The sequence below is a fragment of the Vigna angularis genome, chromosome 8 (genome assembly GCF_016808095.1).
Source record: "Vigna angularis cultivar LongXiaoDou No.4 chromosome 8, ASM1680809v1, whole genome shotgun sequence".
Lineage (NCBI taxonomy): Eukaryota > Viridiplantae > Streptophyta > Magnoliopsida > Fabales > Fabaceae > Vigna > Vigna angularis.
In genome coordinates this window covers 6308842-6334690 of record NC_068977.1, presented here as the reverse complement: position 1 = coordinate 6334690, position 25849 = coordinate 6308842, and the positions used below count along the sequence as shown (strand labels likewise).

The following is a 25849-nucleotide window of genomic DNA, read 5'->3' as shown; positions in this document are numbered from 1 at the left end:
CCTTTATCTAGTTTCCTTGCTTTTCTGCTTTTACAAACAATACACCTTGCTTTGCTACCAATAAGTCACCTTTCACAAAATTACTAAAATCGAAAAAGTTATCCCTAGTACTCCATTTTTAAGATATTTTCTACTAAATAATCCCTACCAAGTCTGTCTTCTCTATTTTTAGCTCCTTCTCTAATCAAACGTCTAATAATGACGCAAGCGGAAAATCGTTCTAGGATGTTGCAGCTATTTTATAGTTTCCGTTTTGGATGGGTGGAATTTCTTTCACCACGCTACCTTTGTCCACCATTCACTGTACGAAAAATATCAAAGTGTTTTCGTATTAAGAACTCATGATTAATTAAAAATAATATTTGAAGTTATGCAATTAAAAACATTTATGGTGTATACATTTTAGAATTATATTTCAGATTAAGCAATCCAAAATATAGTTTCAAATTTGATCTGGAAAAGTGTTTTTAATTATGTAATTTGGAAATGTTGAGTATATTTCTTAGAATTATATTTCAGATTAAGCAATTCAAAATATAATTTCAAATTACATCTGGAAAAATATTTTTAATTATATAATTGAATATGTTTAATATAGAATTTAGAATATAATTCTTTCTTATATAATATCAATTTTTCTAATTATTTTAATTTATAATATAGTTTTATACAAGTTATTTTGAATTAACTAATTTGTAAAATACTATGAAAAATAATAAAAAGTTTTTGAAAACAATAAATCTGAAGTGTATTTTTTGGATAGACTATTTCATAATTGATAAAACATATGATCTAGAAGGTGGTTTGAAAAAGTAAGATCTTTTATTAAGTAATAACAAGGTGAATTAATAAATGTATCATAGAGTGTGACAAGAAAATATGAAAGTGGAAAATATGTTTTGACTACATGGAGATTTTTTTCAATCAAATTATGACTTTTTAAAAGTGAATCTAGTTGAAGGGATTGTCATAAACTAATTTTTCACTAAACTAATACCGACTTATTGACTCAGTATTTTACCAAATATTTATTTATGTTAAATTGAAAAATATATATCTCAACGTGAATTGGTTTGAAAACACTTTTTAATGTTTTTTAAAAATTTCTAGGTGTTTGAGGTTGTTTTAAAAAAAAAATTAAACTTCAAAAAAATTTTAATGCAATAAACAAAAATAAAGCAATAATATAACACAAGATTTATATTGATTTGACTCTATACTAGTCTACATACAGTCATCATCTAACAACTTTAGTTGGAAGAAAATTCACTGATTTTAAAAGTTAAGAATCACAACATACAAGATACACTCAAAGTATTCCCACTCTCACAAATATAGTAAAAACACAAACCTAAATATGAGTCTGCACACACCCTTTAGGAGCCTTTCCTTGGTTGATTCACACGTAAAAACTCTATAGAATTCATCAAGGATTAAGGCTGAGGACATTATATTCCATTGTGAAAATTTCTTAGGCATAGTTTTTTCCATTTTCAATCCTTGTAAGTTGAAAAGGTCCATTAACAATAGCATCTCATACACCTTTGTCCATTGATTCCAAAAAAATTCTCATTCTAATTTTTCAAAATGGGTAATTTCCTCCCGCAAACAGAGGTTGTTTGTTTATAGAGGCTCCTCTAGCAAAAGTTTGAGATATATTGATCATACATAATCTTTTTAATCGACTAATACTCGATTAACTAACTCTAGTGTCGATTGTTAAATTAAAAGAATATATAATGGGTGGGTAGCAGGTGAACTTTTTTTGTTGTGGATCAAGTAGCGGGTAGGCATTATCCATGCCTAATTTGTTGCCATCACTAATAAACATGTCTTTTTGGAGGTGTAGCGAGAAGACATGAAGGTGAAGGGAGAAGCTCCCTAGTATGAATCGGTTCTGTATGTGAGGGAATCGATTATGGGTGGTTTGTGATAGTAAGGGAATCGATTCTCGTGAGTGAATTGATTTTGCATGTCAGGGAATTGATTCTGACACGAGTGGAATTGATTATGAAACCTTGGGATCATTTCTAGTTTGGAAGAAACTGATTCTCCCTCTTAAGATCTATTTTTTTAACGTCGTTTGTGTGTATTAGTTTACCCGTACTAATCATCAACATCTTTTTTTAAATTAATTTTAACTCATAAAATTTATATTTTATATTACTTTAAACTATAAGGATAAATGTATAATCTTTTAGTTTTATCTATTAAAATCCTTCTTTTTATCTATCACATCCATCAAATTTTTTACAAACTTTTCTTTTAAATCTATTCACTTTCTTCTTTTTCATCTCCCAAAATAAACAACACCACAATCTTCCATTTTCATTCATTTCTTCTCCCTCAAATCTATCCTTCTATTCTTAAAAATGAACATGTCACATTCAATCAATATATATTTAACCTTTTATGAAAATAAATTTGGAGATAAAGCTGCCCCTAGAAATGAGGCGGTTTTGAAATAAATTGATTATTCTCAAAAAGTTATAAGCATGGTCCAAAATCTATAGAAGATTGTCATATTACAAATATTGAAGCTTGAAGAATATCTACATTTCTATTAATGAAATGTTCTGAACACAAAGGCGGCAAAGAATTTTAATTCAGAAGTTCTTATTTTCATTAGAGAAAGAAAGTTGTTTTTGAGGCGAAGACTTCATAATTTTCTTCCTCCATTAAAAGTAAAGTGTGAACTTTTCATATTACCAAATGCCGAATGCAACTCGTATATATTTTTGAAAATGTATTCCTGAACAATATAAACTTGCTGAGAAATAACAGATAAACACCTCATACTAAATGATACTCAAATGACACTAGTGGTTGAGAAAATAAAATGAGTATTGTATTGTAAATGATATAATATAATATAATATGATAGAAAAGAGATACAAAGAAATTATAAATATTACTTACATGTTTAAAAATAAAAAATGCTTCTGTATCACTGTTCAAACTTGCTTTTGGAGGTGAAATTGTACACAGAATGTCTTTTTTAAAAGAAAGACATGGCATAGTGAAAATCTTATTTTTAAAACATGAATATTATAAAGACCTAAGTGTTAAGAATAATAAATGTTTAATTATATTATTCAATTGATACACAAAAACTATAAAATGTATGTCATATAAAATCTTTCTGTTAAAGCAAAACTTGCAAAATGGTCTCTTAAAATGATATGGTATGGTGGAATCCAATTAGAGAAAAAAATAAAATTTCATAAGAAAAGCTTATAAGATCCTTGCAGATACTCTAAAAACACTTTGAACATAAATCATATTTGTGGCCAACAGAAAATGTATAACAAATTACTTGAATAACCCAACATCCAACCAGCAGGTTCATACAACAAGAGGGTCATCAGAAAGCAGAAAAAAGAAAACATAAATACTACTAAAAATGGAATATCCAATATTCATACTGATATGATGGAGCTTTTATGCCTAAAATATCTTAAAAATGGGTGGGGTATAAAGAAGGTAGTAAAGATTTCTCAATAGAGAAACATTGTCACTCAAGAAACTTCTGAACAGAAAATCTAATTCATCCAATACCATGATATCCAACAGTGGAGAATTCACATCATCTTTGAAGCAAGGTTCAAGTGCTCATGGAACTATTACAAAAAGGGGCTGCATGGAAAACAAAGTATATCAGTCAGAGCAATGAAGCATGTAGTTTCTAGACAAACACGCATGTGTGCACACACACAAATGTAGAGAGAGAATACCGTTTCTAAACTGACTGGTTTGCTATCCTCAATCAATATCTCAGCTATTGTTCCTGACTGATCAGCCTGCCACCATGTAATGAAAATAACCAATAAATTAGAGGATTTCGTTTCTGGCTAATAGAAACTTTCTGAAGGAGAATCGTTATATTTGCAAAATGTGAATTCGATAGGCCCTTAGAAGGTCATGTTTCCTCCATGTTGAGAACATGTTCATAACAAAACACTCTGGAATGACTCTTTTCCATTGTATTACTTAACTACTTTCTCCACTGCCACATAGTTTACTTATATCCTAATCCCTTCATACCGAATCCAGATTTTCTGTTAGCCTGTTGTTATTGTTCCTCTGGTGTGCTTTCAAAATATACTGATTTTAATATATGAAAAGAGTTTAATATATTTTAAAATATCAAAATTAATGCAAACCAAATTCCTTCATACCACTCCTAGTGTAATGTATGCAGGGTGTATTCCATTAGGATTTTAAAGGTTTTAAAAGACTCTTTTTATAAGAGATTTAAATTCTGTTCTGTTTACTGTTAAGAACAGTCTTCAGTAAATCTTAATACGATTAAAATAAAATAAAAAAGCTAGTAAACCAGACATGCATGTTTTCCATTCTTTTTTCATAGTTTTAGTTGGTTTTTGATTCGATGATAGATTTGACTAATAAAAGTAACTAATGGTTGGAATTTATTAAATAGGACCTCTCCAGTTTAAAGAAAAGAGAAGAGTATCTAAAATCATAAAAAAGTATGATGATATTAAATAAAACCTTTTAAATGATGTAAATAAATTTTGTGGCATTAAGTAAGGATAATTAGGATTTTTCAAATGATTAGTGAGTTAATTGTGACTAGAAACAGAAGCATATTTGAGAAGCTCAACCAGGTCTGTGCTTGTAGATTTGTTAACTGCCAGATTTTTGTATCAAAGATTTCTGTACAGTACTATGGGAAAACATAAAGTAAACAACACAGTGAAAGAGAAACAATGTAATGATATACTAAAACAAACAGGAAAACAAATACACATACCTCAATTTCATTCATCAGTTTCATAGCCTCAATAATGCAAATAACCTGCCCTTTCTTCACTTTATCACCCACCTGAAGCAACAGCAGAAATAGTTAATCTCTTCATTGATTAACTTAGCAAACAAAGTAATACTCAGTTTCATGAATTTTCCTTTGCAAATTGACACCTCAACAGAAAAAAGAGTGGTTTTTAAAATGTGTATGTCTACAAACCTTGACAAATGGAGGTTCACCAGGTGCTGGACTCCTGTAGAAAGTTCCTGCCATCGGACTTTTCAGTGGTGGGTGAGAAGATGAGCTTGCTTTTGCAGGGGAAGGCAATGCAGGCAGTGCTTTCTGGTGGGAAGAGGTAGTAGGAGCAGCAGCTGGTGCTGCTGGTGGCGGTGGAAATGCAGCATACATAAGAGGTGGTGATACTGGTGCTGCAACTGGTGGAGGCTGCAGTGCTTCCTTTTTTCTTATCATGAGTTCATAGTCTGATTGCTTAAGTTGCAGTTCCACAATATCTCTTGAATCAACGAGTCTAGCCATGGAAATGGTATTAAATGAAATAGGGGAAAATAAGGCATACACTTGCATTAGACATGATAAATACAAAAGAATAGGAGATTGCATGCAAAATGGAGTTCAGATTCTAGGCTAGGTATTTTGGTGCTATCCTCTGGTGAGCATTAAAAATACACTGATCTTGGTATATTAAAATTCTTTTTAATATATTTTTAAACATCAAAATCAGTGTCCATCAGTGTTATCCAAATTCAAAATGAATCTACTTAATCTTACTTTACAAGGTCTGCAACTTGAGACATGAATGCAGTAACTGAAGCTTCATCTGCAATAGTGCCACCAGAGTGTTTTCCATTAGGCACTTCTTTTTCTTTTGGTGAAGCAACATCAGGTCCCTTGACCGCTACCGGGGCAGAATTAGAATTAGAATTTTCAACTTTAGCAGCCTACAATATACAAAGCAGGGTGGCTTATGGTAAAATTTTCTAAATCTAATCAAGGACACATTTGAACAGGGCGATGAAGTTTCATTGAAAATAAAACTCAATGTGAACTAATAAAACAGAAAACAAAAGGCTAAGTGTAAACTGACCTTCAGAACAGAATATTGCTTCCTGTTAGAACACTGCAAGAGACAACAAATAATAATATGAATTGACAAGTTATAATTTCTTCGATTTTAATAACATTGAAAACAAATGGCAGATCAGCCAACATAACAAGCACAACAACTTGAATGCATTTTAGTTGCAGTTGTGCTTCATTTAGAGCCATCAGTAAAAATGAAAATGTTTCTACAAGTGAGAACATGCTGAAAAACTTTGGTTGTAGTTCCCACGTAGGAAAATCAAGTATGAGAGGAGTATTGTGAGAATAATAAAAAAATTAATAGGCATCACAAACTATTAATATTTACCATGCTTCAACATATAAAAGACCGTATATTGCTGAAAAGACTATCTCAAAACATTGATCACCCACAGCAAAATTGTGTCTAACAAAGTGTTGTTACATTTGTCTGATTATTGTCTTAACTTAGACCATTTATGCTCGATACTAGATCCAATATGCTCAGTCTTTCATGAACATTCAGAAAACTTAAGGAAAATCATTGGTGAAGGTACCGTTACATCGCTATCAACAGAGAATAAATATTTTTCTTGTGATTACATAATTTGTCATCCTTAAATCATTGATAAAGGTATCATTTCTCCATTTACAACTAAAATCAATTGAACAAAACATTAACGAAATCACAGAAAAAAATACTATTTTTCTTTTCTCGATTGCATAACGTGTCATCCTTAAAACATTACATGCTCAATAAACATAAATTCACAGACAAAAGAATTATCTCCCTCTCTCTGTTCTTTTATGGATATATCTAGATAGATGTGAAAATTCCTACCTGAATTCTAGATGATGCAGATTCAGCAGACAAAGAACTGAATGATAGAAAAGGCTTGAAGCTGAACCCACTTTGAAAGGGAACCTGTTGGGATTTCAACCCCAGAGAGGAAAAAGAAGTAGAAGGGCACTTGGGGCATGGGACAGAGAATGAGGCCATTTTGAAACCACCCCACGAACCAAAAACCAGACTTTCCTTCTTGTCTTCCCAAAGGAGTGCGTGATCTGCTAAGAATGGTGAGAATGGCTATGTGGGTCGGTGAAAATATAAGGCAAGAGCCGTTGAGACCGAAGAGGGTGTGTGTGTGATGAATCTGAGAAGACACGAAAAGGGTAGAAACGTGTAATGAGGGTGGATGGAGAATACGAAGGAGATTTGAAACACTTGGGTTTGGTTCAGATTTTAGAAATGTAGGTTCGATGATTACGATGCAGGTGCAGTAACCATCGAAGTGTCACAGTTTTACCCAACTTGGAGGAACAAACAATGAACTATGTAGTGTCTCCTCGTAGTCACTGCTTTTACATGTTTGATGCAGTTGGTTGGAACAACGTTGGTGTTTTCGTCTACAAGATCAACGCTTGTCACAATTTCCATGTGCACGGATCAATGGCCACTGCTTTGGCTATTATTATGGCCGATTTTGTAGGTCTTGACTTTACCACCATAACAAAGATATACTTATCTAAAACTTGCACCAGCAAATATTTTGTGCATGACGCACAAATAATGATGTAATAAACAAATATGGTATTTTAGTAAATAATATTAGAGAAATATCGTAACTTGATACAACTAAAATAAAAAATAATATTTTTTTATAAATTTTTAATGTTATGGCATTAAGGTTCAATAATGCTTAATAATATTATTTGAAAATAATTGAGAGAAAATATAAATATTTTGTTATTTTTAAGAAAAAAAATTCAAAGTAACACTTTAAAAAAAAATTAATTCACGCTGAACCGGATTTTGACTGATTTATTAGTTTAATTAGAGACAAGTTTTATGGTTCTAATTTTTTTTAATCAGCAGTTTTATCGTTCTATCAAACCAAACAATATTGTTTATTGACCAATTTTTAGATGAACATATGGACGAGATATGCATGATATTATTAACATAGGATTTGATAATGCTTAACTCTTCATTTTAATTTAATCATGAACTTTTAATTCTCACTCCATTTTATTTATTTTGTTGTTTAAGATTATATATATATATATATATATAAATAGTAATACATTATTCCAAGGCAACAAAAAGATTAATTTTACTAAAATAATTGTATCATCTTTCTAAATTTTTGTAGATACATAGTTAAGTATTTCAAGACAATAGTATTGATTAGGGAGTAAGAAAATAGTGTAAATATTTTACAAGATCTAAAAACGCTAATAGTTATGGTTGTTTTTTAATACTAGTTATGAGAATTAATATGGAATGAGAAATTTACTTAATAATGATCATATGTATTTCATTTCTTTATAAAGAATTATTATTATATAAAAATTAGTTACCCAATAAGATAGTAATAAATGATAAGTAAATATGAGTATTAAAAGTAAGTTGAAGTTCATTTTTGTGATTATTAGATAAGTTGTTGTGATTTTATTTTAATAAGTAATATATTAACAATAGGAACTAATATAACTTTTTTTTAACTCAAATATATATTAGAAATAATAGATTATGTGGCTGAGTTTTATTTCTTCTAATAAAATAACTAATTATTTAAACGTATAAGATATCAATCTTATATGATAATAATTTTTGTGTTATATAATTATCTGAGCATAGATAAATACTTAAGTCCTTCGTTATACGTGCGAAGAATATGAATTTAACATGTAGAATTTATATTGTTTAATTTAATATGATATTTGACTCAATAGAAATTCTCGTAATATTGTTTATATGGTTTTTCTTTTTAAAGAAAAAGAGGTTGTTACTTCCTTAACATTGTCACTAAGTTGATAAAAATATTTATTACAATTTGTTATTGTTAGAGCCTTATCAATACAAACAGAATTCTCATGAAGAAATTAATCATATTAACTTTTTTTCATCACCAGTAGACTTATTCTAACCTTTCTTTCCTTAGTAATATGTGATGGAAAATGTTGTTTGAACAAGAATGATCAAGCAAGTTGAGGAATGATGTACTCAAATTTGAAAAGATTTTGATTATTGGAAAGAGAAAAGATTTGAAAAAATCATTAAAATTTAGTATGAAAATAGATAAAAACAATAAGAATGGAGGTTGAATTGTGTTTTGAGATTGTCAAATGTTATTTATAAATCTTCGTTGAACATATAAAATTTAAAGTTAAATAGACATATTGTACAACAAGTTTGTTAAGAAATGTGTTGAAAAAAATGTCATTTGCGACTTTAACAAGAGAAACAAATTATGTACAAAGCTTTTCAAAGTATGTTTTTTAATAAATCTTTCATTTTCAAATTAGTTACAAATAAATAACATGCAATATAAATATGTTAAGAAGAAGAAAGGTTTACTTTTAAATTTTTATACTAGTTCATTTGTAAATTTCATACAATGTCTTATTCTTGAATGAATACACGTACATTGCAAAGTAACTAAACCATTTTTATAACTTTTACATGCCAAAATAATATTGGAAAACCCATATAATTGACTAGAATTATAAAACAAGCTAAAACATTAAAACACTGAGTGACATACTCTTACTGCTGAGTGCCAACCTTCTCTCAAACTTAGTGCTTGAGCGCCATTTTGGTGTAGTTGAGCACCAAAGCTCTCAGCTTTCTAGTGCTCAGGCTTCGCTGACTGCCACTGAGTGTCACACCAGAAGAGTAAAAACCTTTAAACTAACCTTGGTTGACCCCATACCTATCCAAATGATCAAAATGACATCCTAGACACTGGGAATGATTTGAAAACAAGTTTATAACTTAAATTAGTTACCAATTTGATGATTTGGTCAAGAACCAAGGTTCAACCATTCAACTTACAACTAAAACTCATATATTTCATTTATTTTGCTTTAAACTATGTTCTTAAGATTCTAAGTAGTCAACTAAATCCTAAATGGCCTCCAAATAACCATTAAACATCATATTTTCTCATTAGACCAGAATTAGGCGCAATAAACCAATTTAACTACTCACAAGGGTGTAAACTCAATTCTACCCTTTATATCACAAAACTTGACCACTTACGGGTTTAAACAAGTTACAAGTGACCCAACAAAAGACCATAGACCCTCTACTTTAGCAAAAACATGTTACTTTAGAATCTCACTAGTCCAAACCCCTAAAAATGAAGCAAAAACAACCTAAACTCAACCTATTAGCATATTACCAACTCAACATCAGATTTATGGTAAATTTAAAATCCTATATAAGTTTAAAATGATCTAAAAACATACATCAAACATTAATTATCTCTCCAAAGCCCCTCCTCTAGAAATTCACCTATTAAAACCTCAATTGAGACTAAAAGCTAGTTCAATAACACTCTATGTTTCCTACTTTCAACTCTACATAAGATTTGCACCTATGGAACAACATCCAAAGTTCACACCATTATTAAATCACAAACATACACCAAAATATTCATAAATAGGAAATAATGCACTCATCAATATACAATATCACACAACAAACATTTCAATTATTCAACCTAACATAAATTCCACTACCTATCAAACACAAGTCCATGCTTCTCATACAAAATTAAAGCATTATTAGCTTTGGTTACCTTTTTAGAAGACCAAACTACTTTAAAGAATCCTATACTACACCCACAACTCAAAGAACTCTATATGCATCTATAGACAACGAAAAGACGATGATGGTACACTGTTAGAACCACTAATCATCAAAGACTCAAACTGAAGACTAAAAAGATGCATGCAAGCTGACCAAGCCCACATACAATAGATAAAGAAAGAATCGAAGAAAAGGGACCGAAACTTAACTTACTTAGACGGAGAAATTGATCAGTCTAAATGGAAGAGTAGAGCTATCAAAACGGACCACCCAGCCCGAGCCGGCCCCGCCCACCACGGGTTGGTCACTTAGTGAGCCAACCCAACCGTGCTCATTTATTAGTGAGCCAGAAAAATTTGAACCCGGCCCGACCCACCACGGGTAGGTGGGTAAACGGGTTGGCTCACTAACTCACTTAATTACAATTTTTGTAACCCGACTCATTTAAACCCGGCTCATGCGGGTTGAACCCGTGGTGGGCCGGGTTGATCCGTAGGTTGTGACCCATTTTGACAGCTCTACGGAAGAGTTTGTCGTTAGGATCACTCCTACGGTCTAAGTTCTTCAATCAAATGAGTAGAGAAAAAGGTAGAGAGAAGTCGGAGAACTCTAAAAAAATGGTTTCTAGAGAGATATTGTGTTTTGAAATAATGAAACTCGTGTTTATAACGAAACTATTTATAATAAAACCGTTTAATATTAAAATAATTGAGTCTCACTATTTTTAAACTACTATCATTTCTAAAGCACCATTTTTTAGGTCTTTACATTTGATATTAGAGTGACATTTTGTTTTATTATAAATAGTTTCGTTATAATCAAGTGTCACTATTTTTAAACCACTACCATTTCTAAAACATCATTTTCTAGGTCTTTATAGTTTCCGGTCTAACAATATGTTTGTAACTTTCATCTAATTCAACAAACCATAGTTTATCTCTAGTCATATGATTTGAAGAATAAGGGAACCATATCCCCTTATCTTTAGTGCCATGAACTTCTAACATAACTATTAACAACATTCTTTATCATGAGACTCAACATAGTTGGTTCTTTTTCTAGATGTGGGCATTTGAACTAGGAGTGTTCTTGCTTTTGACACTAATAACATATAATAACAACTCTATTTACAAATATTTTGGCTCTTCTTCACCCTGTCACATAGTTGTTATCTCCTGTTTTAATATGCGTTTCTTTCTCATATTTCTAACATGTGAATGTAAATTTGACATGTTCAATAGTTATTCATTCTTTCTCTTTTACCTTTTGTTCATAAATAAACAGTGAACTTTACAACTCATCCATAATTAAATTAATTAATTAATTTATATATTTTGTAATCAAACATATAAAATTAAATTTGTCTCTAAAAAATCCAAGTATTTTCTTTATCGTTTTCACATTATTCCCTTAAACACGTATAGTTCACTCATATCATTTTTACATTATTCACATGTTTTTGAAACATGTGTAGTTTACTCACTTTATCAAACCTAGTTATGAAACTTTATATCAAAAATATAAATAACGATAGTAACATCCAATATTTATAAATAAAAATACTCTCTTATGCAAAATGTAAAGTCAATATTAACAAATGAATAAATATTTATTTTAGTAACTTAATTTCTTCCTATATTTTATAGTTAATTTACTAAAAACAAATTAATTAAAGTATATTTAGAGAAGTGTACTAAAATTGTTATTATATAAGAGAGAGAGAGAGAGTAAACAGTCATTTCCTAATTTTAATACTTATAATAATCTGCCTCGTAAATATTAACATATTTCCTAATTTTAATACTTATAATAATCTGCCTCGTAAATATTAACATATGTACGTAATATAAAAATAATTTCGGTCTAGTATTTTTCTAAATAATTGAAAATACAAGTGTAGAAATAAAAAAAAAAAACAGAAGAAGTTTTATATAATCACAAGTAAAACTAGTGATAATCATATTATTATCGTATAATTGTTTTTTAAAATCTAAAAGATTGTTGGAGTAATTTATTTGTAAAATAAGAAAAAATATTTATTTATTTATTTATATTCGAATATATTGTACTTTGAAATAAGATTTTATATTCAGAAGTTTTATCTGTAAAAATATCCACATAAAAGTAAAAATAAAATTTAACAGACTAACGGACTCAACTTCTGCAAAAACCAGGTTAAAATAAAAAAGATCTAAGCCCAATAGAATCGGGTCGGTCATGACCCGAGAAGAAGCGAAAACCCTAATTTGAGATCGATTTATAAGAACTGTGAACAACTTATTATGCCCCCTTTCAGCCTACCAGAGTGAGATTGAGTTCTGAGATAGCTAATTTTTATTTTTCCAGTGATTCATCAATGGCAACAGCGAGGACTGTTAAGGATGTTTCGCCACATGATTTTGTGAAGGCTTACGCATCCCACCTCAAGCGTTCTGGCAAGGTTCAAAATTTCCACGTCTTTCATCGTTTCCCTTTCTGGGTCTTTCGAATTTCCACTTTTTCCTCGCCATCCAATTCTCTTACTCGGCTGGGTTGTTTTTGTAGTTTGATGTTTCTTTAATGTTGTCTTTTTGTTGTGTCTGGTTCGAAATAATAAAGATGATAGTAATATCTTTTTACCTGCATTATGTTTATTCTAAGGTAAAAGTTTAAATTAAATGTTCTGCCTTGTACTAAGGGGATCCATTGCTGTACTGGTGAACTAATGTACTTAACCTGTGTACCTTTTTGGATATAATTTGTGGTGGAGACTGTGGTTTGTCACAATGTTTGTTATTGCGGACAAACGTGGCCTTAATTGTTGCAGTGAACATCTCAAAAATTTTATTTTACAGGTGCAACGGCGGTCATGTGTCTTGCTTTAAACCTTGAGTATTAGTTATTGTATGTTGTTTGATGGGTAGGAAAGTGGAGGGTTTTATAACCCTGATTGTATGTTGTCTTGTGGGTGGAAAGGTTGGTAGATTTATTTTATATCTGGATGTGATATATGAGTGAGAAGTGTTTATGTTATAATGGGGTATGGAAGATATTTGTTTGCTTTAGTTTTTTTTCCATGGTCTTGAATGATAGTTACAATTTATTTCGTTGACATCTTAATTTGAAGTTGAATCGTTTATCTGTGGTGCGTCTGCAAATGTCTATCAATGTTGTATGTGCTGATTCTTAGTGTTTATTTAAGTAGTAACTAGGTGGTTGACATTTGAGCCTTGAAGGCTTTTTCGTTCTAGTTTCTGAAAGTTTAGTTCATTCAACAGATGGAGCTTCCTGAGTGGACTGATATTGTAAAAACAGCCAAATTTAAGGAACTGGCTCCATATGATCCAGACTGGTATTACGTGAGAGCTGGTGAGTTTATGGTAACACAACTTATATAATATTCACTTTGGTCATGACTAATGGAATTCAACCTTGATTGCAGCCTCAATGGCAAGAAAGATTTATTTGAGAGGTGGTCTCGGTGTTGGTGCTTTCCAGAGAATCTATGGTGGAAGCAAGAGGAATGGAAGCCGCCCACCACATTTCTGCAAGAGCAGTGGTGCTATTGCCAGACACATTCTGCAACAGTTGGAGATCATGAACATTGTTGAGATTGATACTAAAGGGTAATTCATGTTTCAATTCTTAATTACATGCCACAAGTTCTAATGGAGAAAATACCAAGTTTTTTAATTTAAGTATGTTGTCATTCAATGATTGACCTATGGCAGACTTGCATGGTGGATTTCATTCACCATACACAATTTGTGAATATACAGGCCCACTATGGTGGTGCCGTAAGTTTAAAGGTGTTTTTATATGGTTTTGATGGTGTCGTAAATGCAATGGTGTGTCTATATGATGCTAGTTTGCCTTATGCCGTATTCAGCCATCTGCCATGATAACATTGAGAAGAAGTTTGCGACATCCTTTCTTGTCGTTGGTTCTTTCAGCATTTATTTGTCTTTTGTAGCTTAATTCTGTTTTGGTATTCAAAGTTTTTTTGTGCTTTATGTTTTCATTGCAGAGGTAGGAAAATCACTTCTAGTGGTCGAAGGGATCTTGACCAAGTTGCTGGGCGAATTGTGGTTGCTGCTTGAACTTGTTATTGAGAACCGATAATGCATACCCTAGGATGGATGTTTGCTTATTAGTAGAATTGGCATCAAAGAAAAATTAAGTATTGTTTGCTGAGAATTTTATAATTTGTTTTGTTAAATGTTGAAGCTTTTTCTAGTTTGGAGTTGGAGTTTTGATCTTTAAGGTTTTGATTCAAGTTCTCAATGTGTTATCTTCTCCAATCCCATCATTATATTGAACCTCCCTGTTCAACAGCCTTGTTCTTTCTCTATTGCATTATTTCCCTATTATAAGAAAACATGTGAAAAAGAAGCCAAAGAATAAGAAAAAAGACGAACGCTTTGAAAATCAAACCAAAGCACTATATATTTGTTCTTTTTAAATAACCTAACCAAGATAAATTACACAGTATATGAATGTTAAAAAATTAATGTCTAACCTTAGTCACTAAGTTTTTATTGTATGGTAAATAGAGGATGTCTATATGTGTTGCATATATTTTTAGTTCGTCTCCATTAGGAGCTTATAATAAATATTGGGCGATTGATTAATGATGTTGGCCGATATTATTTTTTCTTGGGATGTTTGTTGTGTAGTTACACATATTATATATATGAATTTAATTAGAAATCTTCGTAATTATATAAATTCCCCGTTTTTCATGTCAGTCATGGTTCAAGTAATATTAATATTTCAGTGTTAATGATTTTTATCCGTTAACATAATGTTATTTCTATTTAGTTTGTTTCAATTGATGAAGTTTATATTAGTACTTGTACGTGTGTGTATATTAAAATATAAAATCTACATATTGACGAGCAGGTTGGCCAATGTAATTTAGCAATTAAAAAGTAACATTTAGTAAGGAAAATATAATTTTCTATTAAAATATAATCTAAACATTGCGAGCATATGTGTTGACCGATGTAATTTAAAAATTAACAGTAAACATTAATGAGGAAAATATAAATAATTGTTATTTCTATTGCTTTTCTTCAACATTTGACTCACTTAAAAATACATTATCTAACTTTAAAAGAGTGAAAAACAAACTACAAATGATATAACAAACTTAATATGATTAATTTGGACTTGTTTGGAACACATTTTATAATATCATAATATAATACAATTAACATGCATTTTTGTAATGATAAAATCAGGGATGCTCCATTTCCAATTTCATATAATTGACCTAACAGCAAATTCACAACAGCAAGAAAAATGTAAATATATGTAGTACAAAGGGAATTAATTTGCATTTCAATGAAGATCTCAAACTGTGATTGTCCATGGGGTCACGTTGATATACTTGGCAAAAAAGAATTTGCAACCATATATGTATTGATGGCCATGTACAAAAAATTAATACTGTGGAGAGAGAATCATGGAAAAATGAGCATTCATTCCCTTCATCATATCAGCAAGTGGCCATTGGATGCTTAGTTGAGATACGAGGAGTAGGTATTCATGTCATTCCATGACAACAAGCACTTCATCTTCTTGTGTTGAACTTGGGGTAGATGAAGCTTGGGTTCTCTTGGTACTGTTGGATGCTTCATCGACCTTTTCATACAGAAAGAATACGAATACTAATAATCAGAAGAAAAGAACAAATGAGACAGAGTTTGCAAAAACATATTCTAAGTTTTTGCAACCATTACCTCCTTGGGACAAAAGGTCTATCAAAGTAAGGCATTGGTTGAGCCTTTGGAATGAGTTCCTTCCTCAATCTTTTGATCTCTTCCTCTTCTGCCAACTATAGAAAGTGTGAAGTACAAGAGAAATCAGCATTTTGGATAAAAGAAAACATGGTAACTCAGTGCATGTCTCACTGATTAGTGATAGAAACACGCTAGTTAGATAGAGTACCTTCTGTTGTCTTTCCCTTTCCAACTTGAGTTGTTCAATGAAGTTCATTTTCTCTGCAACCTATACAATTACAAATCCATCAAATGATACATATTGGTTGTGTCTACAATCATGTACTTTTCATCGAATGAAAGATATATCAGTGGCTGAACTGAATTTAGCAGTTAAAATATGAAGACATAGTTTAGTAGTATAAGTACACCCACAAAACATTGCACCAACTAAAGTAATCAAGTAGAAACAGAGGAAGAAATGAATGACAGAGGCACCTGTTGGTCAAATTCAGCACGATCAATTGCCCGAATATCAGTATGAAGCTTTGGATCAATAGGCTTTGTACTTTCTTTAACTGCAGGTTTCAACAGGCACTGTAACAAGTGGCACCAAAAGAGTTATATCAAACTAAGTAATCCATAATATTTAGCAACTAAGCATGAAAAGAACTATAAAAAGTGACACTGAAAGACATTAAGCTAAGTAATCAATTATAAGTTCATAATTAAAAATGACAAGTTCTCTAACAAGTGACACCAAAAGAAATTAAGCCGTGCAAATGGTAAACAAGTAATCTTCGGGACAAATATGTCTTATGACTCCAAACTAAGGACTTGGGTGAACAAATGGTCTCACCTCAGGTTCATCTGTCGTCCATGGAAGACCTTGAGCAATTGGTACTCTCATTCTTTCTTCTTCAGCCGTCATCTCTTGTATTTTTTTCATAAATTCTTCCTCTTTCAACTTTCCCCTTTGCTACAGTCATTACATTACAAATGTTACTCTGCAGCTCAAAGTCATTGAAAAACTAAAAGCAAAAGACTTAAAAACTCAACCAATAATCGTAATTACCTCTGTCCTTAACTTAAATGGTTGTTGCCTAGTGACTCTTAGCCTCTCTTTCCTCTTCCACCTCTTCCCTCCAAAAGTTCCAGATGACTCTGAGCTCTGAGGAAAACCAACAGTTAAGATTCAAAATCCCATTTGTGAACTCATTAACCATTACTCAATCATATAATGAGAAAAAGCAACTAAAGTCTTACATTTCTCCGGCTCCTTCTACCCCCAGAAGTCCTACTCGACACACTGTAGCACCAACAAAGACAAAAAAAAAACACAAATAAGCAAAACCAACATAATAACAAATGATACACAAACCAAGAAAGTGAATAGAGACGACAGTCATCTAAGCACAATACTTAGATACCGTTCCAGAGGAACTTTTGGTACTGTTTTCTAATCAAAATTGAAGTTTAACCTTGAGAGACCTATGCTGATCTTAGATATAAACTTATATTGTAACTATTACCAAAGTTAATAACACAAATTGTGTTTGGAGGAACAATACCAAAAACAGTTAAAAAATTGCTTCTAAGTTTTCCCCTTGATCTAATCAAATAGAACCTAAAGTCAAACCTTGAACGGCTACTGTCCCAAGAAGAAGAAACTGATATCCCCTTATCCAAACCAAGGTTTTCAGACGTCAAAACCAAATCAGAATTATAACAAAATGCGGAACCAGAAGTAGCTTCAAGTGCCTCATGTTGTTGTTCAAATTGCAAACCTGGCAATGCCCATTTCATCACCTTGTTCTTATCCCTTTTCTCTTCAAGATCCTGATCTTGATCCTGATCCCCCACATAATCTTTTTCCTTTGAATTTTTTGGTATAGTGAGAAGCTTCTCAAAGGCCTTAACCAAATGCATAACCTTTCCAAACCCATTTTCAGGGACACTGTTCCTTGCCTCTTCCAACAACCTGTCCCTCTCCCTCCTTCGTTTCACAGTGGAACCTCCGTCTTCTTTTTCGTCATTTTCCACAGTCTCACTTTTTGTTCCCTCCGTTACACAATCATAACCCTTTTCATCTTTTTCCTTTTCTTCTTCTTCCTCACCGAAGTCCTTCCTCTCTTTGAGGAAAAACTCTTCCTGGGAAGCCCTCAGGGTCTGGTACGCCACGCAAACACACTTGGCGCCACCGTTGTGCTTGCATTTGCATGAAACGGCATCGTTTCTAGAACCCTTTCGATTATTCCTCTTGGCCACCACGAACTTCCTCTGCCTGATCCTGTTCTGCGGCGATTGCACAACTGGGTTGGTGTTGTTTGGCTTGGAAGGTCTCAAAGCAGGGGATTTTGAAGAAAGGCTTCGATTAGGCACATTAGGGTTCAAATTCTCTGTGTTTTCTGAGTTTTTTTTCTTTGAAGGAGTGGTGGTGGTTGATTGATTACTGTTGTTGCTTGCTAGTTCCATTTGCAATCGAAAAGGATTTTGAGAATCAGAGAGAGAAGAAAATGAATTTGATTGAATTGGATTGGAAATGACGAAGAGAAAATGAATGAAATTTTTTGTGTACAGAGCGTAAGAAAAAGAGGAAGACGCTCTTTGTTCTAACGGCTAGTTTTGGTGTGAGTGAGGTTTTTTACACATAAAATCAGAATTTCTGTTTCCACTTAGGGTTTGGACCGTTATATTGTGATGGGTTTTTTTTATTGATACATAAACTATTTATACACAAATTCTTTTGTTTGTTTCTAAAATATTGAAATTTAATTAGAATAATTTGGTGATTTTTTATTTGATAATGTTTTTATTATCCAAAAATTAGAATAATTTTAGTTTTCTACTTCAAATTTTATTTTTTTGCCTTCAATTTTAAACATTGTTATTTTAAATCAACATTAGAGTTTAGAAACTAAAATGAAATTTTTTTATGATTAAGTTGTAGGGTTTTTGTTTCGGTTGAATTGGTCCGAGGGTCGGTTGTTCTTCCTGCTCTGTTCTCTTTTGATCTTCAATCCTCTCTAAGAATGCGATCTACTCCAATGGATTGTTGACCTGCAGAAGACACTCCGACGCTCAAGTCAGATATGTTTTATAAAGAGATCTATATTTTATTGGGATAGTAAAAGATGATTGTACCTGGACATCAATTGTATTGTATATTTATAGGACTTGTGACAACTAAGTCCATTGATTAACCATTAGTGCAATCTATTTTTAGGCAATCAAATCCAATAATACCGTAAGGCAATCTGACCTATTAATACCTGTTAATTGTCCATAATGACAATTAATTCCGATCGGTATATTTCATATAGTACAATTTTAGATTTATCTTTATTTTTAAAATCTAAAAATTAGTGTTGATTGAGTTAAATCAAATTAAGTCAACTTAGCCTAACTTTGTAAGTAGAAGCTAAAATGTTCTTACATTACCTATGACAAAGCCTTTTGGTGTTTACCTAATCAATAGGCTACCATTATCAATAAATCTAAATAAAATATCATATTTCCTTATTTACAAAAAAAAACTTGATTATAGAAACTTGAAACCTTTTGGTTATGTCTATTATTTTTGTTTCAAACCATACAATCAAAATAAGTTTCAGATTTATACAACTAAGTGTGTTTCTTGGTTATCGTAATTCACAAAAAGGATACAAAGATATTAACTCTCATAACTATTGATTTCTTCCTTTTACAAATTTCATTTATGATTAATTTAAATTTTCATCCTCTTTGTCTTTCTCATCCCATTTCATTGTTGATATTCTTCGACTTTTTTCATCCCTTTATTGTCATTCTGTTATTCTGAATTTACTTCCTTTATTATTAAATTTTATTAGCTTGACTCTACATTAATAATAAAGCTAACTGTTTTAGATATTGGTTCAAAAGTCACTCCTTCACACTTTATGTTATCCCTCTCTGTCTAGTCAAAGGTTCTTCTTATCGAATCTCTTAGTTTTTGGCTTCTTCCAAGTCTAAGCCGAACGGGTAGGTATTTGTCAAAGGCACTCTGACGTTCAAATTAGTTAATTATACCGATCAATTATCACAGTCAAGTCTTAAATGTCCAATAAATACAATCACTTAACTTTTTACCATACTTTTGTATTTATAAGTTTCAAAGTGAGCTTTTGGTTAGGATTGACCCAATTGTGACCCAGTAGCCCATACATATGCTTTATTTTGTTAATCATATTGAGTTTCTGTGGATGATTCTAATATGTTTGTGATTGAATGGTCATCTGTGAGGACGGGGCCCGATCGGTCAACATTGCCTCAAAGGTCCTAGGAAACACTCATTTTGATAAGGGTTGACCGGCCGATCATGTAAGGGATGCATTCACTAGGCGGTTTATATGTGTACTAGTTAAACTTAGGTGCGCGTGGGAGGTCTCTAGGTCGGGATCCTCCCGCTTTCTTGCCTCCCCGATTGATTTCTTTACCTCCTTCCTATCTCCACCAGCGATCGCTTCCTCCTATTGTTTCTTGTGAAACGCGTGCATATCCTCTATGCGCATAAACTTAGTTTCCCTCTTTTGCAACTCGTCCATTGTCTTCGGTGGCCGAGCACACAAGCTATCTGTGAACGATCCTCCCTTCAAAGCCGATGAGAGATTGTTGAGGATGAACTCCTAACCGTCGTCTCTCACTTCCTATGCTGTCTTATTATACCTTTCCATGAAAGTTTTCAAAGACTCCTATTTTCCTTATTTAGTACTAATCAGTGCAAGGTTTGTTAAACCCTAGATGCGGTTGGAAACATATTGCTTGAGAAAAAGGGACTGAACGGTAGCAAAGCAGTCAACCGTGTTCTGAGGCAGGTTATTGTACCACGCTAGCACTTCCCCCATTTAGCAATAAAGAGAACGCTCGACACCATACAGGGTTGCTCGATGAATAGAAGACCATGGTATTCACAAAGGAACAGAGGTGTTCACCTAGATCGATTGACCCATCGTACTTTTGAAATGCTGGAGGTGTTGACTTGTGTTCCATGACAACAGTGGTGAAGGGTAATAGACCCTATGCTTGCACTGTTCTGATCGAGGTGGTTACTTTAGTCGTTTCACTATTCACTTCCTACCTCGCCTTACCAACATCTTGGTCGGCCTTGCTAATTTTTTAGCCAGTTTGACTCATTCTCTGACCGTTCTCCTTCGACGGGGTTGGAATAAGAGACACTGAGAGTTGGGCGGATTGCTCCAACCTAGCAACAACGTGCTTTGCCCTGAGTGCGGCCATTTCAGCGCCGTGTCTTCATTTCATCTCCCGCATTTGTGCTTGCATTTGCGCCTACGTCTCTCTGATAAACTCCATCGAGTCCTATTGCTCGCCTATGTTCCTTGTAGTGACCATTGGGTTTTCTTGCTCGCTCTCGGGCCCCACGGTGGGGTCTAAATACAAAATCACGTCGTTTGTCACTCGGGTGAATAGTAATATCTAGGTTGATTTAGCTAGTTCGGTTGCTAAAATCCCATCCCTAGGACCTTCCAACAACTAGATCATGCTCTAAGGCGTACCCCAAAACAAGCTTTAAGCACAAACCAAACCAGTGGAAAGTAAAAACATTTGTAGGCAAACTACATATAAGAAACACAGACAAAACAAACATACAATTGGCAAAGAATTTCACTTTTCCTGTTTTCTAAAGTTAGAACACTCAGATCCCTCTTGTTGTGCCTACCTAAGTGATGGATAAATTTATGAACACCAAAATGTGATGTCACAAACTTGTTTTACAATCGGCAAGTATGACCGAATCGTTTCAAGTAATAAACTTGGTAAGACCAAATATCGTTCTCCCAAAGGACTCACGGCCTAGTTTAGTTATGTGATTTGTTGATTAGCTAAGACTTAAGAACGAAATAATTGGATTTTAATATGCAAAAGACGAAAATAAACATGTATGCATGAGAATGATCAATGGCTAAAACAAAATACAAATACTTTCAATGGAATATATGGATGAGTATGTTGTTGGGGTTCATCAATTTCATCTTATCCACTCTCATATATTTTAGGAATTCAACATTCAATTCATCATTGTTAATGCCACTCTCTAAATTACCTTTCAAGAAGGCTTCTCCCTAATTACGAGTTCATACGATTCCTAGCATCCCTAATAATTAGTTTATTCAGCGCAGGAGCTTAAGGCAACCAATATACTATTGGGAGAAATTCCCCAGATCTAGACTTCCCCGTACGTTTCCGTATCGACAAAATCAATAATCATGCAGTGAATGAGTTAAACAAAGCAAGCATTGAGCAAAGAAGGAAAACCCTAACTAATGATGAAAGAAAGCATAGGTCTTAAATGTAAGATGTAAAAACAAATTCCATATATGAGAGTTTCATAAGACTACATTGATTCCCCAACAACAATACAAGGTTTAGTTCACCATATTCATGGTGAAACTAGATGAACAATAATGAAATAAGGAAAGATAAAACCCTAAAAAGGTGAAGAGGTAGCCTGAGCATCCAAGATCCTCCTTCAAAGGGGTGGAAGAGAGAGTATTTGCTTCGTCACAGCCAAAGATACAAACCCTAGGAAACCCTAAAGCTTATATACTATTCGTAAATTACAGAAAAATTAGGCCCAAGCCCATAAGTGTGCCGCTGAGCGGTAAAGTACCGCTCAGCGGTAAGTGCGCGAGCTCGGTTCTTCCCCTCAGCGGCCATTTTGCCCCTCAGCGGATCCCCCGTGAACTCTTGAGTGCCGCTCAGCGGTAAACTGCCGCTGAGCGGTAGTTGCGGCTCCTTCTTTTGCACTTTTTAATGTCTTTTCTGATTCCCTTTCTCTCCTTCTTCACTTCTTTCACCAAATTCACCTTAAAACCTGCACAAAAACACTGAAATCAAGCATAAACCTGTCCAGCTCTCTTATTTATGAAAATATGAATAAAAACATGATTTCAAGCTAGTTTCTAAGTATAAAGGTTGCTTTTAGTATCAATTTTAAGCATGAAAATAACAGTTTTTCAACTGTTATCACTAAGTATGACAAACCCTCACCAAATCCCTTGGTGTAAGAAGTCCATCAAACTTGCCTTAAGTTCCAAAACAGTGAATCCAAACACACAACCCCATCCTTGGTGATTTGCACATCTGGTTTGATTTAGTTAGTTCCGCTAATGAAATCTCATCCCTAAGAACTTTCAATAACTGCATCAAGCTCAAAGGCGTACCCCGAGACAGGCATTAAGTTCAAACTAAACCAATGGAAAGTCTTAAAAGCTAAAGCCAACTACAGACTAAGCAACATTCAAAGACAAAACAAATAACAAAGTCTAAAAGAGCCATAAATGCCCAAATTATCTTGTGTTGGAACACAAGTCCCTGGCAACGGCGCCAAAAACTTGTTAGCTGCAAAACCAACGGCAAGTGCACCGGTCGCAACGTAGCAAGTGATAAATATCGTTCTCTCCCAAGGGACTTATGCAACACATGACAACTCTTCCTTCCATAACTCAATTAGACATCAAAGTGTACAAAAAACACAAGAAACTCTTTTTGGTATTTTCATCAAATGGTTGGTGTGCAAGGAATTTAACATAGAGTATTTACAATTTGTTAAGACTAGAATTCATCCATTTCATTCTCATGCATTCACAAACATCTCAATTCCATCCAATAGGTGTTCAATTTCAGTTCTAGGTTCAATTCATATTTCTCAATACATTAAGAACCAAAATTCATGCATGAGTGATCAATCCAAAGCAAGCATTAAGCATAGAAATCGAATACTAATATGAATTGGAAAAGCATATAGCATTAACATCACAAAATACATAAGAATTCCATGTTTTACAACTAATCTCAACAAATAGGAAAAGCCCTCCATGGTGGAGAACATAGGGTTCTACAAAATTGAAGAGATAGGGAAGAAATTGGAACCAAAGAGAGGATGCACAACCTTTCCCAAGGTTTTTGGCAGCTGCTCCATGCTCCATTTGCGCCTCCCCTTCGCATCTCTATCTCCAATTTTTGACCCATCTTCTTCCTCAACTCAAAAGGGGCAAAATCACCATTGATGAAGCTTGAAGACCTAAGGAGGAGTGGGAGAGCTTCCCAACACGCCAAACATCCTCCAAGGGCCTCTCCTAATCTCTCTAAGTGAAGAATGAAGTGTAGGAGGAGAAGAATGCTCAAAAAATCACCGGACCCATGTTTAAATAACCCATTTTGACACATCAGCACAGTTTGCGCTTAGCCCTCTTCCTGGGGCGCCCAGCGCGAGAGTTGCACGAAGACTGGCGCCTAGCCCTCTTCCTGGGGCGCCCGGCTCGAGCACACCAGAAATCAGCTTCTGTGCAGGTGGTGCTCAGGCCCCCTGAAGCAGGGGGGCCCGACCTGATTTTTCTGCACTACATCTTTTTCACTTTTTCTGCAGATCTGCTTGCTCCAAAGGCGTCCAACATGGGTATTTGCTTCAAATAGATCTTTTATTGTCCCAAAACATGTTCTCTTGAGTTCTTGCTTATTTTCCTCCACTAGAATTGCTTCCTATTCATTTATTTCACACACTCAAATAAATATATTAGAGGTAAAAACAAGCATATACTAAATAAAACACAAGAAAACTAGAAAACATACTAAACTTGAGGATAAAACAAGGTAAAAGCTATGAAGGAGTTGATTTATTCACAAAATATATACACAAAAACACGTAAAATCAACCGTTATCACTCCCCCACACTTAAAACCTTGCTTGTCCTCAAGCAAAAGGTAACTTGGCCAAGAAAAACATCTACTCAACAATGGTCAAATAACTAGAAAGCAAGTTCACACAATTAAATCGAATAACATTCATGAATGTTCTTCTTTCATCATCAATCCAAAGAGAATATGTGTAACATTGTAAATCCTTAGTTTTGGTGCTCACAATGCAAATATTACAAGAATAAATGTACATGCTTTATGAGAGATTAACAACCGTGGCAAAGATGTTTTCATTGATCAACCAAAGGAACCAATCCTCACTAGAGAAAGTGTTTCCTTTCTTTCTCTCATCTACCTCTGATAGCACACAATTTGACTTTGCTTTTCATAAGCCAAGAATTATCAAAGCATACAAACACAATAAGGGCTTTATTTGATGTTAGGACAAGGCAAGAAAGGAAATTCACGTTTCTAGGTAGTATGAATGCGCAAAGAGAGCAATCACAACATTTTTACAGTTCTATCATTATACTCTCTTTTATCTGAAAACTAGAACAACCAAACACCAACTTGTAGTCACCTTATTCAAATATTTTCTTTTTCTTTTTCTTTTTCTATTTTTCTCTTTTATTTTCTTTTTCTTTTATAGATGACATATATACAAGAATGCATCACATCACACATTGACGCCAGCAAACCCTAGTGTCGCCACCATCCTCACCGTCAGTCCTCAGCGAGCCGCCTCCGCCATTAACGCACCAGAGCTTCTCCATGAGGTACTCGCACCAGGCCGCACCACGAGAACCACTTTGCGTCGCCGTCGCACCATCTATAGCAGCAAGATCATATTCTTCACTAGAAACCTCCATTGCGAAACCTTCACCAACCTAAATCGCTCCGCTGCACGAGCGTCTTCTTCTCCATCATCTCCTCCCTCGCGTCTTCATCTTCAACCTTGAACTCAGAAAAACCAGCCCAAAAACCCCAAATCAAACCCAGAACAGAACCCTAAAAACCTAATGTCGT

The 25849-nt window shown here is 33.5% G+C and overlaps 3 protein-coding genes across 3 annotated transcripts; 1 reads left to right on the top strand and 2 right to left on the bottom strand.

Annotated features, from left to right (window-relative positions):
- Positions 1–3274: 3274 nt before the first annotated feature.
- On the bottom strand, positions 3275–7290 carry LOC108345884 (biotin carboxyl carrier protein of acetyl-CoA carboxylase, chloroplastic). Its single transcript, XM_017584722.2, has 7 exons — positions 6690–7290; positions 5874–5906; positions 5558–5727; positions 4988–5297; positions 4775–4846; positions 3735–3800; positions 3275–3636 (listed from the first exon to the last, which is right to left on the bottom strand). The coding sequence occupies exons 1-7, from the start codon at positions 6846–6848 to the stop codon at positions 3613–3615; spliced, it is 834 nt and encodes a 277-aa protein (XP_017440211.1). The 5' UTR covers positions 6849–7290; the 3' UTR covers positions 3275–3612.
- A 5433-nt stretch (positions 7291–12723) lies between these two features.
- LOC108345885 (40S ribosomal protein S19-1) lies at positions 12724–14758 on the top strand. The gene is made up of 4 exons (XM_017584723.2): positions 12724–12885; positions 13703–13793; positions 13867–14050; positions 14452–14758. The coding sequence occupies exons 1-4, from the start codon at positions 12802–12804 to the stop codon at positions 14522–14524; spliced, it is 432 nt and encodes a 143-aa protein (XP_017440212.1). The 5' UTR covers positions 12724–12801; the 3' UTR covers positions 14525–14758.
- An 838-nt stretch (positions 14759–15596) lies between these two features.
- On the bottom strand, positions 15597–18789 carry LOC108345018 (microtubule-destabilizing protein 60). Its single transcript, XM_017583573.2, has 8 exons — positions 17787–18789; positions 17414–17456; positions 17223–17318; positions 17007–17126; positions 16646–16744; positions 16377–16436; positions 16169–16263; positions 15597–16070 (listed from the first exon to the last, which is right to left on the bottom strand). Exons 1-8 carry the CDS (start codon positions 18620–18622, stop codon positions 15947–15949), a joined length of 1473 nt encoding a protein of 490 aa, XP_017439062.1. The 5' UTR covers positions 18623–18789; the 3' UTR covers positions 15597–15946.
- Between the last annotated feature and the right edge of the window lie 7060 nt (positions 18790–25849).